General features: G+C 47.4%; 1 protein-coding gene across 1 annotated transcript in view; it reads right to left on the minus strand.

Moving 5' to 3' along the window:
* Nucleotides 1-5111, minus strand: part of LOC124047518 (isthmin-1-like) — a 34660-nt gene extending 29549 nt beyond the window's left edge. Inside the window, exon 1 of the mRNA XM_046367819.1 lies at nucleotides 3861-5111. Within this exon, the coding sequence (XP_046223775.1) occupies nucleotides 3861-4001 (141 nt within the window). The 5' untranslated portion in view covers nucleotides 4002-5111. The remainder of the gene's footprint in view (nucleotides 1-3860) is intronic.
* Nucleotides 5112-13008: the final 7897 nt, after the last annotated feature.

Genomic DNA, 13008 nt, shown 5'->3' on the forward strand with positions numbered 1-13008 from the left:
AGTGACAAGGGTATTTCAGTGGTACGCTATAAATACATCAAACAGAGCTGAGGGAGGGAGAGAGAGAGGAGGGGGGGGGGACTGCTTAATGTAACAGCATCCCTCAGAACCGCCCTGTTGATTCTAGACCCCTCTTAACCCCGAGGTTGGATTCTGGGCTGTGTCCCAAATAGCATCCTATTCCATGTATAGTGCACTACTGGCTAATACAAATGTCTAACCCTATGTCCTGTCCTCTACTGTGGATCTTTTAGATGTTCTGCTAAAACCACATAATTCCAACTGATTTTGACTGATTTTAAAATTAGAATTGATGTCAGTTCAAGTGATTCTGGTGGTGGTGAGTCCTACTGGCAGCAAGTAGTCTAGTGGTTAGAGTGTAGGGACGGCAGGTAGCCTAGTGGTTAGAGTGTAGGGACGGTAGGTAGCCTAGTGGTTAGAGAATAGGGACGGTTGGTAGCCTAGTGGTTAGAGTGTAGGGACGGCAGGTAGCCTAGTGGTTAGAGTGTAGGGACGGCAGGTAGCCTAGTGGTTAGAGAATAGGGACGGTTGGTAGCCTAGTGGTTAGAGTGTAGGGACGGCAGGTAGCCTAGTGGTTAGAGTGTAGGGACGGCAGGTAGCCTAGTGGTTAGAGTTAGAGTAGCCTAGTGGTTAGAGTGTACGGCAGGTAGCCTAGTGGTTAGAGTGTAGGGACGGCAGGTAGCCTAGTGGTTAGAGTGTAGGGACGGGGTAGCCTAGTGGTTAGAGTGTAGGGACAGGTAGCCTAGTGGTTAGAGTTAGAGGTAACCTAGTGGTTAGAGTGTAGGGACGGCAGGTAGACTAGTGGTTAGAGTGTAGGGTCGGCCCTAGTGGTTAGAGTGTAGGGACGGCAGTAGACTAGTGGTTAGAGTGTAGGGACGGCAGGTAGCCTAGTGGTTAGAGTGTAGGGACGGCAGGAAGCCTGTGGTTAGGTGTAGGGACGGCAGGTAGCCTAGTGGTTAGAGTGTAGGGACCTAGTGGTTAGGTAGCCAGGAAGCCTAGTGGTTAGAGTGTAGGGACGGCAGGTAACCTAGTGGTTAGAGTGTAGGGACGGCAGGTAGACTAGTGGTTAGAGTGTAGGGTCGGCAGGAAGCCTAGTGGTTAGAGTGTAGGGACGGCAGGAAGCCTAGTGGTTAGACTAGTGGTTAGAGTGTAGGGACGGCAGGGTAGCCTAGTGGTTAGAGTGTAGGGGGGGCAGGTAGCCTAGTGGTTAGAGTGTAGGGACGGCAGGAAGCCTAGTGGTTAGAGTGTAGGGACGGCAGGTAGCCTAGTGGTTAGAGTGTAGGGACGGCAGGTAGCCTAGTGGTTAGAGTGTAGGGACGGTAGGTAGCCTAGTGGTTAGAGTGTAGGGAAAGCCTAGTGGTTAGAGGTAGTCTAGTGGTTAATCTGTAGCCTGTTCTGCCCCTGAACAAGGCAGTTAGTGGTTAATCTGTTGTTCTGCCCCTGAACAAGGCAGTTAATACACTGTCATTGTAAATAAGAATTTGTTCTTAACTCACTTGCCTAGTTAAATAAAAGGTACCAATAAATACTAAGGTACTGCCCTGGTTAAAACCTCACCAATGCAACAGGTGGATGCCTGAACAAACAGACACATTTTCAGGCATCAAGAGGGGAGAAAATATGAGTAAAATGGGGGAGACAAAAAATATGGTTTCTTTTGGCTGTAAAACTGCATGGTGGTGGATTAAAATTAAAGCAACAGCAGTGTGGTGGAAGTGTGGGAGAGAGAGCACTCTAACTGAACAGCTCTAACCGAAGGGCTCCAACTGAAGGGCTCTAACTGAAGGGCTCCAACTGAAGGGCTCCAACTGAAGGGCTCCAACTGAAGGGCTCCAACTGAAGGGCTCTAACTGAAGGGCTCTAACTGAAGGGCTCCAACTGAAGGGCTCCAACTGAAGGGCTCTAACTGAAGGGCTCTAACTGAAGGGCTCTAACTGAAGGGCTCTAACCGAAGGGCTCCAACTGAAGGGCTCCAACTGAAGGGCTCAAACCGAAGGGCTCCAACTGAAGGGCTCTAACCGAAGGGCTCCAACCGAAGGGCTCCAACTGAAGGGCACCAACTGAAGGGCTCCAACTGAAGGGCTCTAACTGAAGGGCTCCAACAGAAGGGCTCTAACTGAAGGGCTCTAACTTGATTTGATTTGTTTTGATTTGAAGGGCTCTAACTGAACGGCTCTAACTGAAGGGCTAACAGAAGGGCTTACCAAGAAGACAGTGAATGTTTCTGAGAGGCAGAGGTACAGTTTTGACATAAATCTACTTGGTAAGAGCTGCAAATGGCTGTCTAGAAATTATCAACAACCAACTTGGCAGAACTTTAAGAATTTCAAAATTACCCAGAAAGACTCACAGCTGTAATCACTGCCAAAGGTGATTCTACAAAGTATTGACTCAGGGGTGAGAATACTTATGTAAATTAGATATTTCTGTATTTCATTTTAAATACATTTGCTAAAAATATCTAAACACATGTTTTAACTTTGTCATAATGGGGTATTGTGTGTAAATGGGTACAGCAACAACAAAACATATGTCATCCTTTTAGATTTCAGGGTATAACACAACAAAATGTGTAATAAGTCAATCGTTTCTGAAGGCACTGCCAAAATCCCAAAGTATCCCTTTAAACGGTTCTATGCAGTTTTTATTTGATTTTTTTATTAATAGTGATGCGCGAGTTGACTCATAACCCCCATTGGGTTGAATAAAGACAAAACAATACCATAAAAAAACCACAAATGTGTCATTTTTGTGCAATTTATATCTACATTGAGGGTTATCTTTCACAGTTTTAACTGAATTATAATATTTTGATTTATTTATTTAAATAATCTTTATTTAACTAGGAAAGTCAGTTAATTAAGAATAAATTCTTATTTACAATGACGGCCTACCCCGGCCAAACCCGGACGACGGCCTACCCAGGCCAAACCCGGACGACGGCCTACCCCGGCCAAACCCGGACGACGGCCTACCCCGGCCAAACCCGGACGACGGCCTACCCCGGCCAAACCCGGACGACGGCCTACCCCGGCCAAACCCGGACGACGGCCTACCCAGGCCAAACCCGGACGACGGCCTACCCAGGCCAAACCCGGACGACGGCCTACCCAGGCCAAACCCGGACGACGGCCTACCCAGGCCAAACCCGGACGACGGCCTACCCAGGCCAAACCCGGACGACGGCCTACCCAGGCCAAACCCGGACGACGCGGCCATTGCCCCTTTACAGTGTAGTCATTACCCCTGTACAGTGTAGTCATTACCCCTTTACAGGGTAGTCATTACCCCTTTACAGGGTAGTCATTACCCCTTTACAACGTAGTCATTACCCATTTACAGGGTAGTCATGACCCCTTTACAGGGTAGTCATTAACCCTCTACAGTGTAGTCATTACCCCTTTACAACGAAGTCATTACCCCTTTACAACGTAGTCATTACCCCTTTACAGTGAAGTCATTACCCCTTTACAGTGAAGTCACTACCCCTTTACAACGTAGTCACTACCCCTTTACAACGTAGTCATTACCCCTTTACAGTGTAGTCATTACCCCTTTACAGTGTAGTCATTACCCCTTTACAACATAGTCATTACCCCTTTACAGTGAAGTCATTACCCCTTTACAGCATAGTCATTACCCCTTTACAGCATAGTGATTACCCCTTTACAATGTAGTCATTACCCCTTTACAGTGTAGTCATGACCCCTTTACAGGGTAGTCATTAGAGGTTTATTCCCCATTTTAAGCTCTAACCCCAAACTCAATAGCCGAAAGAGCCCCATCAATATATACTACAGGTTCTGATAGAATGACACAGATGAATAAATAGCACTCACCTCTGCGAGCAGCGTATCCAGCTGATCCTGGCTCAAAGTCAAATTCCCTTGGTGCAACGGGCTGCTCCGTAACACGGTGATATGTAAGGTAAGAAGTAGAAGTCCTAAAAGCAACAAGAGTTCTGCCGCCAATCGAACCATCCTTTTCACCTGACCGGTCTTTGGTCCCTGCGGTGATGCAGGGGGTCCTCCGCCAGCTCCTCCCGCTGCAGACACTCCCAGCTCCGGATCCGCTGCGGGCGAGGAGCCGCAACACCACTTCGGAGCCACTTCTGGATTCAGAATTACAATTTTAAGGGGAAAGGGGTGGGGGGAAGGAGAATAGAGGAATCAAGAAAAACAAATCGGTCAAAATGTCAAGTTTGTGACCACGTGGTTATGTTCATGTTCATTAACATCAGATCAGCGTCGGTGGAGAGCGGTCTTCAAGTGGAACAAAAAGTGGGTTCAGATTCAATGTGTAAAAACGATCAAAGTTAAAAAAAAGGTCCATTCAGCGAGGTTCAGGTTTCCTTTGGTATCCCCGGGGATGATATGCTTCTTCTATGTCGGAGTGGATCTCCAAAGTTATTTCTCCAAAATGCTGTCAGGGCGACTGTGTAAAACTGCCCATGAATAAAGTAATGAAATAACTACGGAATTATGTGTTTGTTTGCTGCGCCCAACGTGTATTCTATGTGTTACAAAAAAAACATGTAGTCTTATCGCGTGTTGCACCCCAGGTAGAGTCTTCTATCAAGAGAGTTGCAGCCCGGTGTTTCCGGCGCCACGTTCTCCACCTTTTTTTAAAACCAGAATTAAACCTTTTCCTCGCCTTACAATCAAACCGTCTTGCTCTCTTCTCTCTCATCTGTGGTCCGCAGGACTCCTTGGTTTTGCTATTTTGAACACATTCTCCCTCCCGCCCATTATCTGGGCTATCACCTATCCAAAAGCGTCATGTTGAATTTGCAGATGGAGATTAACGCGTTGGTGTGGTACACCTTTGGCACACCATCACACCACCCAAAAAGTGGATCTCCCGGAAGAAGAAAAAACTACTAGTTGGAGGAGTTCTCCCTTTCAAGCACAACCGTTATCCATCCAGTCGCGAATCCAGACATGCTGCTGGCTATTCTCCGCAGTGTAAAACCAGTAGCCTTCCGATCCAAGCGTCAAGTGCGTCCCTCAGCTCCCACCGTGTCCAAAAAGTGTAAACCAAACGAGAGCCTGTCCACACTGTATACACGCTGTTTTTCTCTCGCAAGGACTCTCCTGTAGGCGAAAGTGTTTGTATACGCCCCTCTTCTGGTTTGCTGTCAAGCTCCCCCCCCCCCTCCCCCCGTTTCTTAATTTAACCCTTTCTATCCTTTCAGCGCCGGTGACACGGGAGGCACGGTGGCAATGCAACTCAGCATGGCGCGGATAACATGCAAGCCACAGTCAACCCACTGGACACTCTGTAGCCCGGCATCTGCATATGTGCTCGATGTTATTGCATTAACTGATCATATTGACTTTAAAAGTGAATATAATACAAATGATACATGATACATTGAAGCTATTATGCTACATTAGACTAAATGAATTGTGTCGCCAGCCTTCTAGGCTACAGTGGGTGGGTGACTGACTCTGTTACTGCCAGGCTACAGTGGGTGACTGACTGACTCTGTTACTGCCAGGCTACAGTGGGTGACTGACTGACTCTGTTACTGCCAGGCTACAGTGGGTGACTGACTGACTCTGTTACTGCCAGGCTACAGTGGGTGACTGACTGACTCTGTTACTGCCAGGCTACAGTGGGTGACTGACTCTGTTACTGACTCTGTTACTGCCAGGCTACAGTGGGTGACTGACTGACTCTGTTACTGCCAGGCTACAGTGGGACTGGGTGACTGCCAGGCTCTGGGTTACTGCTCTGTTAGGCTACAGTGGGTGACTGACTGACTCTGTTACTGCCAGGCTACAGTGGGTGACTGACTGACTCTGTTACTGCCAGGCTACAGTGGGTGACTGACTGACTCTGTTACTGCCAGGCTACAGTGGGTGACTGACTGACTCTGTTACTGCCAGGCTACAGTGGGTGACTGACTGACTCTGTTACTGCCAGGCTACAGTGGGTGACTGACTGACTCTGTTATTTGCATGTGTGTCTATATCCTGCTCTTCTGCACGCCGTCGTGAATGGTGTGGCTGCTTTGCACCTCAGCGAAAGACAAATGGTGTGTGAGAGGCTGATCACTTTGTTTGTTTATTGCCTTCTTCAAAGGACCGGGCCACTGTGGTGTCAGGTTGTATAGCCAGTAGGATCTCCTTTCAGTTCCCGATAGCACACTTCCCTAAAACAAATGGTCACTTTAACAGACCGTGCGGAAGGCTCACTTTATGCAGGCTACTCAGGCATCTTGTATTGTATTCTATTCTCATGCTTCCTTGATACAGTCTAGTCTATATAAACATCTTGTATTGTATTCTATTCTCATGCTTCCTTGATACAGTCTAGTCTATATAAACATCTTGTATTGTATTCTATTCTCATGCTTCCTTGATACAGTCTAGTCTATATAAACATCTTGTATTGTATTCTATTCTCATGCTTCCTTGATACAGTCTAGTCTATATAAACATCTTGTATTGTATTCTATTCTCATGCTTCCTTGATACAGTCTAGTCTATATAAACATATTGTCTTCTATTGTATTCTCATGCTCTATTCTCACATCTTATATTGTATTCTTTCTCATGCTTCCTTGATACAGTCTAGTCTATATAAACATCTTGTATTGTATTCTATTCTCATGCTTACTTGATACAGTCTAGTCTATATAAACATCTTGTATTTTATTCTATTCTCATGCTTCCTTGATACAGTCTAGTCTATATAAACATATTGTCTTCTATTCTATTCTCATGCTTCCTTGGTACAGTCTAGTCCACATACACATCTTATATTCTATTCTATTCTCATGCTTCCTTGATACAGTCTAGTCTATATAAACATATTGTCTTCTATTCTATTCTCATGCTTCCTTGGCACAGTCTAGTCCATATACACATCTTGTATATCTATGATCGAGCCATTTTTTGTCCCTCTCTGATGGAAAGTTGGGCTCCAGATTATACACTTGTTTAAAAGGCCAGTTTCCACCTCATCAAATATGTCCCACTAGATTCTGGCCCTCTCTAGCCACCCTTTATAAATCATTGCCTTTGTTATCTGTTGTAATCTCTCTTTCTGCTATAGGCCCAGCTTTCTCAAACATGTAGCCTATGATACCTCCATGCAGCCTCCTGTCTCCTCTGCTGCTCCACCTATAGTACCTCCATGCAGCCTCCTGTCTCCTCTGCTGCTCCACCTATAGTACCTCCATGCAGCCTCCTCCTCTGCTGCTCCACCTATAGTACCTCCATGCAGCTTCCTGTCTCCTCTGCTGCTCCACCTATAGTACCTCCATGCAGCTTCCTCCTCTGCTGCTCCACCTATAGTACCTCCATGCAGCTTCCTGTCTCCTCTGCTGCTCCACCTATAGTAGCTAATAGAAAACAAACTAACTCCTTAACCCACAATAGAAAACAAACTAAATTAACGCACAATAGAACACAAACTAACTCCTTAACCCACAATAGAACACAAACTAACTCCTTAACCCACAATAGAACACAAACTAACTCCTTAACCCACAATAGAACACAAACTAACTCCTTAACCCACAATAGAACACAAACTAACTCCTTAACCCACAATAGAACACAAACTAACTCCTTAACCCACAATAGAACACAAACTAACTCCTTAACCCACAATAGAAAACAAAATACCTCCTTAACCCACAATAGAACACAAACTAACTCCTTAACCCACAATAGAACACAAACTAACTCCTTAACCCACAATAGAAAACAAAATACCTCCTTAACCGACAATAGAACACAAACTAACTCCTTAACCCTCCTCAACTAACCTCTACGGGACCGGTGTTCCCCCCTCGGGAGGTTTGAGCTAACGTGCGCTAGTGTGATTAGCATGAATCTCTAAGTAACAAAATCATTGTTAGAGGGATGTAGACATGTCTGATATGGGCAGAAAGCTTAAATTACTGTTGTTCTAACTGCACAGTCCAATTTACAGTAGCTATTACTGTCTATATTATTATCTATTTTTCAAGGAGGGTTAAAGTTAGTTTCTGTTCTGTTTTGAAGAAGGGTTTAAGGAGTTTGTTGTGACCTTTCAGTCAGAATAGAGGAGCAGTTTGCAGCTGTGGAACAGATGAGAAGGTGTTTGACTCAAAAGACAGACCAGAGTGTTAGATCAGGGACGGTAACTGTGTGTGTGTGTGTGTGTGTGTGTGTGTGTGTGTGTGTGTGTGTGTGTGTGTGTGTGTGTGTGTGTGTGCGTGCGTGCGTGCGTGCGTGCGTGCGTGCGTGCGTGCGTGCGTGCGTGCGTGCGTGTGTGCGTGTGCGCGTGTGTGTGTGTGTGTGTCAAATAAAATGTTATTTGTCAAATGCTTTGTAAACAACAGGTGTAGTTTAACAGTGAAATGCTTACTTACGGGCCTCCCAACAATCCAGAGAGAAACAAAGAGAAATAGTAGAAAAATAATAACACCGGGAATAAGAGTAACGACAACTTGACTACATACAGTGGCAAGGAAATGTATGTGAACCCTTTGGAATGACCTGGGTTTCTGCATACAGTACTGTATGTGAACCCTTTGGAATGACCTGGGTTTCTGCATACAGTACTGTATGTGAACCCTTTGGAATGACCTGGGTTTCTGCATACAGTACTGTATGTGAACCCTTTGGAATGACCTGGGTTTCTGCATACAGTACTGTATGTGAACCCTTTGGAATTACCTGGGTTTCTGCATACAGTACTGTATGTGAACCCTTTGGAACGACCTGGGTTTCTGCATACAGTACTGTATGTGAACCCTTTGGAACGACCTGGGTTTCTGCATAAAATGGTGATAACATTTGATCTGATCTTCATTTTAATAATAATAATAATAATAATATATGCCATTTAGCAGACGCTTTTATCCAAAGCGACTTACAGGCATGTGTGCATACATTCTACGTATGGGTGGTCCCGGGGATCGAACCCACTACCCTGGCGTTACAAGCGCCATGCTCTACCAACTGAGCTACAGCTCTACCAATCGCAGCAACAGACAAACACAGTCCGCTTGAACTCATAAGACACAAACAATTATATGGCAACAATAAACTCAACCAAACGTTTTCTGTAGTTGCGGATCAAACAGCAAGGCTTTTAGAGATACTTCTGTAACCCCTTTCCAGCTTTATGCAAGTCAACTATTCTTAATCGGAGGTCTTCTGAGATCTCTTTTGTTCGAGGCATGGTTCACATCAGGCAATGCTTCTTATGAATAGCAAACTCAGATTTTGTGAGTGTTTTTTATAGGGCAGGGCAGCTCTAACCAACCATCTCCAATCGCGTCTCATTGTTGGATTCCAGGTTAGTTGACTCCTGACTCCAATTAGCTTTTGGAAAATTCATTGGCCTAGGGGGTTCACATACCTTTTCCAACCTACACTGTGAATTGTACAATGATGTATTCAATATAGACAAAAAAAAATACTAGTTTAAGCACACTGTGTGTCTATTGTTGTGACTAAGGGGAAGATCAGATCTAATTTAAGGACTAATTTATCCAGAAATCCAGGAAATTCCAAAGAGTTCACATACTTTTCCTTGCCACTGTACACAGGGTACCAGTACTGAGTCGATGTGCAGGGGTATGAGGTAAATGAGATCAGTAACTATACCTATAGGTAGGGCTAAAGTAACTAGGCAACAGGATAGATAATAAACAGTAGGAGCAGTGTATGTGATGAGTCAAATGGCTTGGAGGTAGAAGCTGTTCAGGGTCTTGTTGGTTCCAGACTTGAGTATCGGTTCCACTTGCTGTGTAGAGGTGGTGCTGGTGGAGAAGGAGGAGGTGCTGGTGGAGAAGGAGGTGGGGCTGGTGGAGAAGGAGGAGGTGGTGCTGGTGGAGCAGGAGGAGGTGGTGCTGGTGGAGAAGGAGGAGGTGGTGGTGGAGCAGGAGGAGGTGGTGCTGGTGGAGAAGGAGGAGGTGGTGGTGGAGGAGCATGAGAAGGTGGTGCTGCTGGAGAAGGAGGAGGTGGTGGTGGAGTAGGAAGAGGTGGTACTGGTGGAGAAAGAGGAGGTGGTGGTGGAGCAGGAGGAGGTGGTACTGGTGGAGAAGGAGGAGGTGGTGGTGGAGCAGGAGGAGGTGGTACTGGTGGAGAAGGAGGAGGTGGTGGTGTAGCAGGAGGAGGTGCTGGTGGAGAAGGAGGAGGTGGTGGTGGAGGAGGTGGTACTGGTGGAGAAAGAGGAGGTGGTGGTGGAGCAGGAGGAGGTGGTACTGGTGGAGAAGGAGGAGGTGGTGGTGGAGCAGGCAGAGGTGCTGGTGGAGAAGGAGGAGGTGGTGCTGGTGGAGAAGGAGTAGGTGCTGGTGGAGAAGGAGGAGGTGGTGGTGGAGTAGGAGGAGGTGGTATTGGTGGAGAAAGAGGAGGTGGTGGTGGAGCAGGAGAAGGTGGTACTGGTGGAGAAGGAGGAGGTGGTAGAGGAGAAGGAGGAGGTGATGGTGGAGCAGGAGGAAGTGGTGGTGGAGGAGGAGGAGAAGGAGAAGAAGAGGAGGTGGTGGTGGAGGAGGAGGAGGTGGTGGTGGAGGAGGAGAAGGAGAAGAAGAGGAGGTGGTGGTGGAGGAGGAGAAGGAGTAAGTGATGGTGGTGGAGGAGGAGGAGGAGGAAGTGGTGGTGGAGGAGGAGGAGGATGAGGAGGTGGTGGTGGAAGAGGAGGAGGATGAGGAGGTGGTGGTGGAAGAGGAGGATGAGGAGGTGGTGGTGGAGGAGGAGGAGGTGGTGGTGGAAGAGGAGGAGGAGAGGAGGTGGTGGTGGAAGAGGAGGATGAGGAAGTGGTGGTGGAAGAGGAGGAGGATGAGGAAGTGGTGGTGGAGGAGGAGAAGAGGAGGATGAGGAGGTGGTGGTGGAAGAGGAGGAGGATGAGGAGGTGGTGGTGGAGGAGGAGGAGGATGAGGAGGTGGTGGTGGAAGAGGAGGAGGATGAGGAGGTGGTGGTGGAAGAGGAGAAGAGTAGGAGGATGAGGAGGTGGTGGTGGAGGAGGAGAAGAGGAGGAGGATGAGGAGGTGGTGGTGGAAGAGGAGGAGGATGAGGAGGTGGTGGTGGAAGAGGAGGAGGATGAGGAGGTGGTGGTGGAAGAGGAGGAGGATGAGGAGGTGGTGGTGGAGGAGGATGAGGAGGTGGTGGTGGAAGAGGAGGAGGATGAGGAGGTGGTGGTGGAAGAGGAGAAGAGTAGGAGGATGAGGAGGAGGTGGTGGTGGAAGAGGAGGAGGATGAGGAGGTGGTGGTGGAAGAGGAGGAGGATGAGGAGGTGGTGGTGGAAGAGGAGGAGGATGAGGAGGTGGTGGTGGAAGAGGAGGAGGATGAGGAGGTGGTGGTGGAGGAGGAGGAGGTGGTGGTGGAAGAGGAGGAGAAGAGGAGGTGGTGGTGGAAGAGGAGGAAGTGGTGGTGGAAGAGGAGGAGGATGAGGAAGTGGTGGTGGAAGAGGAGGAGGATGAGGAGGTGGTGGTGGTGGAGGAGGGGGAGGTGGTGGAGGAGGGGGAGGTGGTGGAGGAGGAGAAGAGGAGGTGGTGGTGGTGGAGGAGGGGGAGGTGGTGGAGGAGGAGAAGAGGAGGTGGTGGTGGAGGAGGAGGAGGATGAGGAGGTGGTGGTGGAGGAGGAGGAGGATGAGGAGGTGGTGGTGGAGGAGGAGGAGGAGGATGAGGAGGTGGTGGTGGAGGAGGAGGAGGATGAGGAGGTGGTGGTGGAGGATGAGGAGGTGGTGGTGGAGGCTGCCATCTTTTGGACAACATCTAAATTACACATAGAATCCTATCTCAATGAATGGCCTTTCTCTTGCATTTCCAAGATGACATTTGTATTATATTTGACCAAATCTAACGTGGTACATTATCCAAATCCAAGTTTCCTTTCAAATGGTATCAACAATATTTATATCCTTGCTTCAGGTCCTGAGCTACAGGCAGTTAGATTTGGGTCCTGAGCTACAGGCAGTTAGATTTGGGTCCTGAGCTACAGGCAGTTTGAAGATTTGGGTCCTGAGTTACAGGCAGTTAGATTTGGGTCCTGAGTTACAGGCAGTTAGATTTGGGTCCTGAGTTACAGGCAGTTAGATTTGGGTCCTGAGCTACAGACAGTTTGAAGATTTGGGTCCTGAGTTACAGGCAGTTAGATTTGGGTCCTGAGTTACAGGCAGTTAGATTTGGGTACGTAAATTTAGGCAGAAATTGAAAAATAATTTGGAAAACTGTAGAAAGTTGAGTTAAGTTCAATCTCGCGCTTCTCTGCAGAGGCAGATTTTGACCGGAATATCCTCAGCTCAGAGGGAACATTGACTGGAACCCCAGGTTCTACCTCAGATATCCTCAGCTCAGAGGGAACATTGACTGGAACCCCAGGTTCTACCTCAGATATCCTCAGCTCAGAGGGAACATTGACTGGAACCCCAGGTTCTATCTCAGATATCCTCAGCTCAGAGGGAACATTGACTAGAACCCCAGGTTCTACCTCAGATATCCTCAGCTCAGAGGGAACATTGACTAGAACCCCAGGTTCTACCTCATATATCCTCAGCTCAGAGGGAACATTGACTGGAACCCCAGGTTCTACCTCAGATATCCTCAGCTCAGAGGGAACATTGACTAGAACCCCAGGTTCTATCTCAGATATCCTCAGCTCAGAGGGAACATTGACTAGAACCCCAGGTTCTATCTCAGATATTAGATGATGATCCATGTCTTTCTTTTCCCTTTAGATGAATAGTTCTTCGTAATTATGTTGCTCTATGACATGATAACAGGGATTAAAACGAACCCTTTCAACACTGCAACACAGACATACTGTACAGGTTTCAAGATAAACAGTGCAGTGTTGAGAGAGCTGTCTGAGACATTATCAAAGACGTACTGTACAGGTATTTAACATAAACAATGATGAGAGACCTGCTACTCGCAGACAACACTGTTCGCTCAGTGCCCTACCCTGTCTCTGCTCAATAACACCAGTACAGTCCCTGTCTCTGCTCAATAACACCAGTACAGTCCCTGTCTCTGCTCAATAA

The sequence above is a fragment of the Oncorhynchus gorbuscha genome, linkage group LG11 (genome assembly GCF_021184085.1).
Source record: "Oncorhynchus gorbuscha isolate QuinsamMale2020 ecotype Even-year linkage group LG11, OgorEven_v1.0, whole genome shotgun sequence".
NCBI classification, from domain to species: domain Eukaryota; kingdom Metazoa; phylum Chordata; class Actinopteri; order Salmoniformes; family Salmonidae; genus Oncorhynchus; species Oncorhynchus gorbuscha.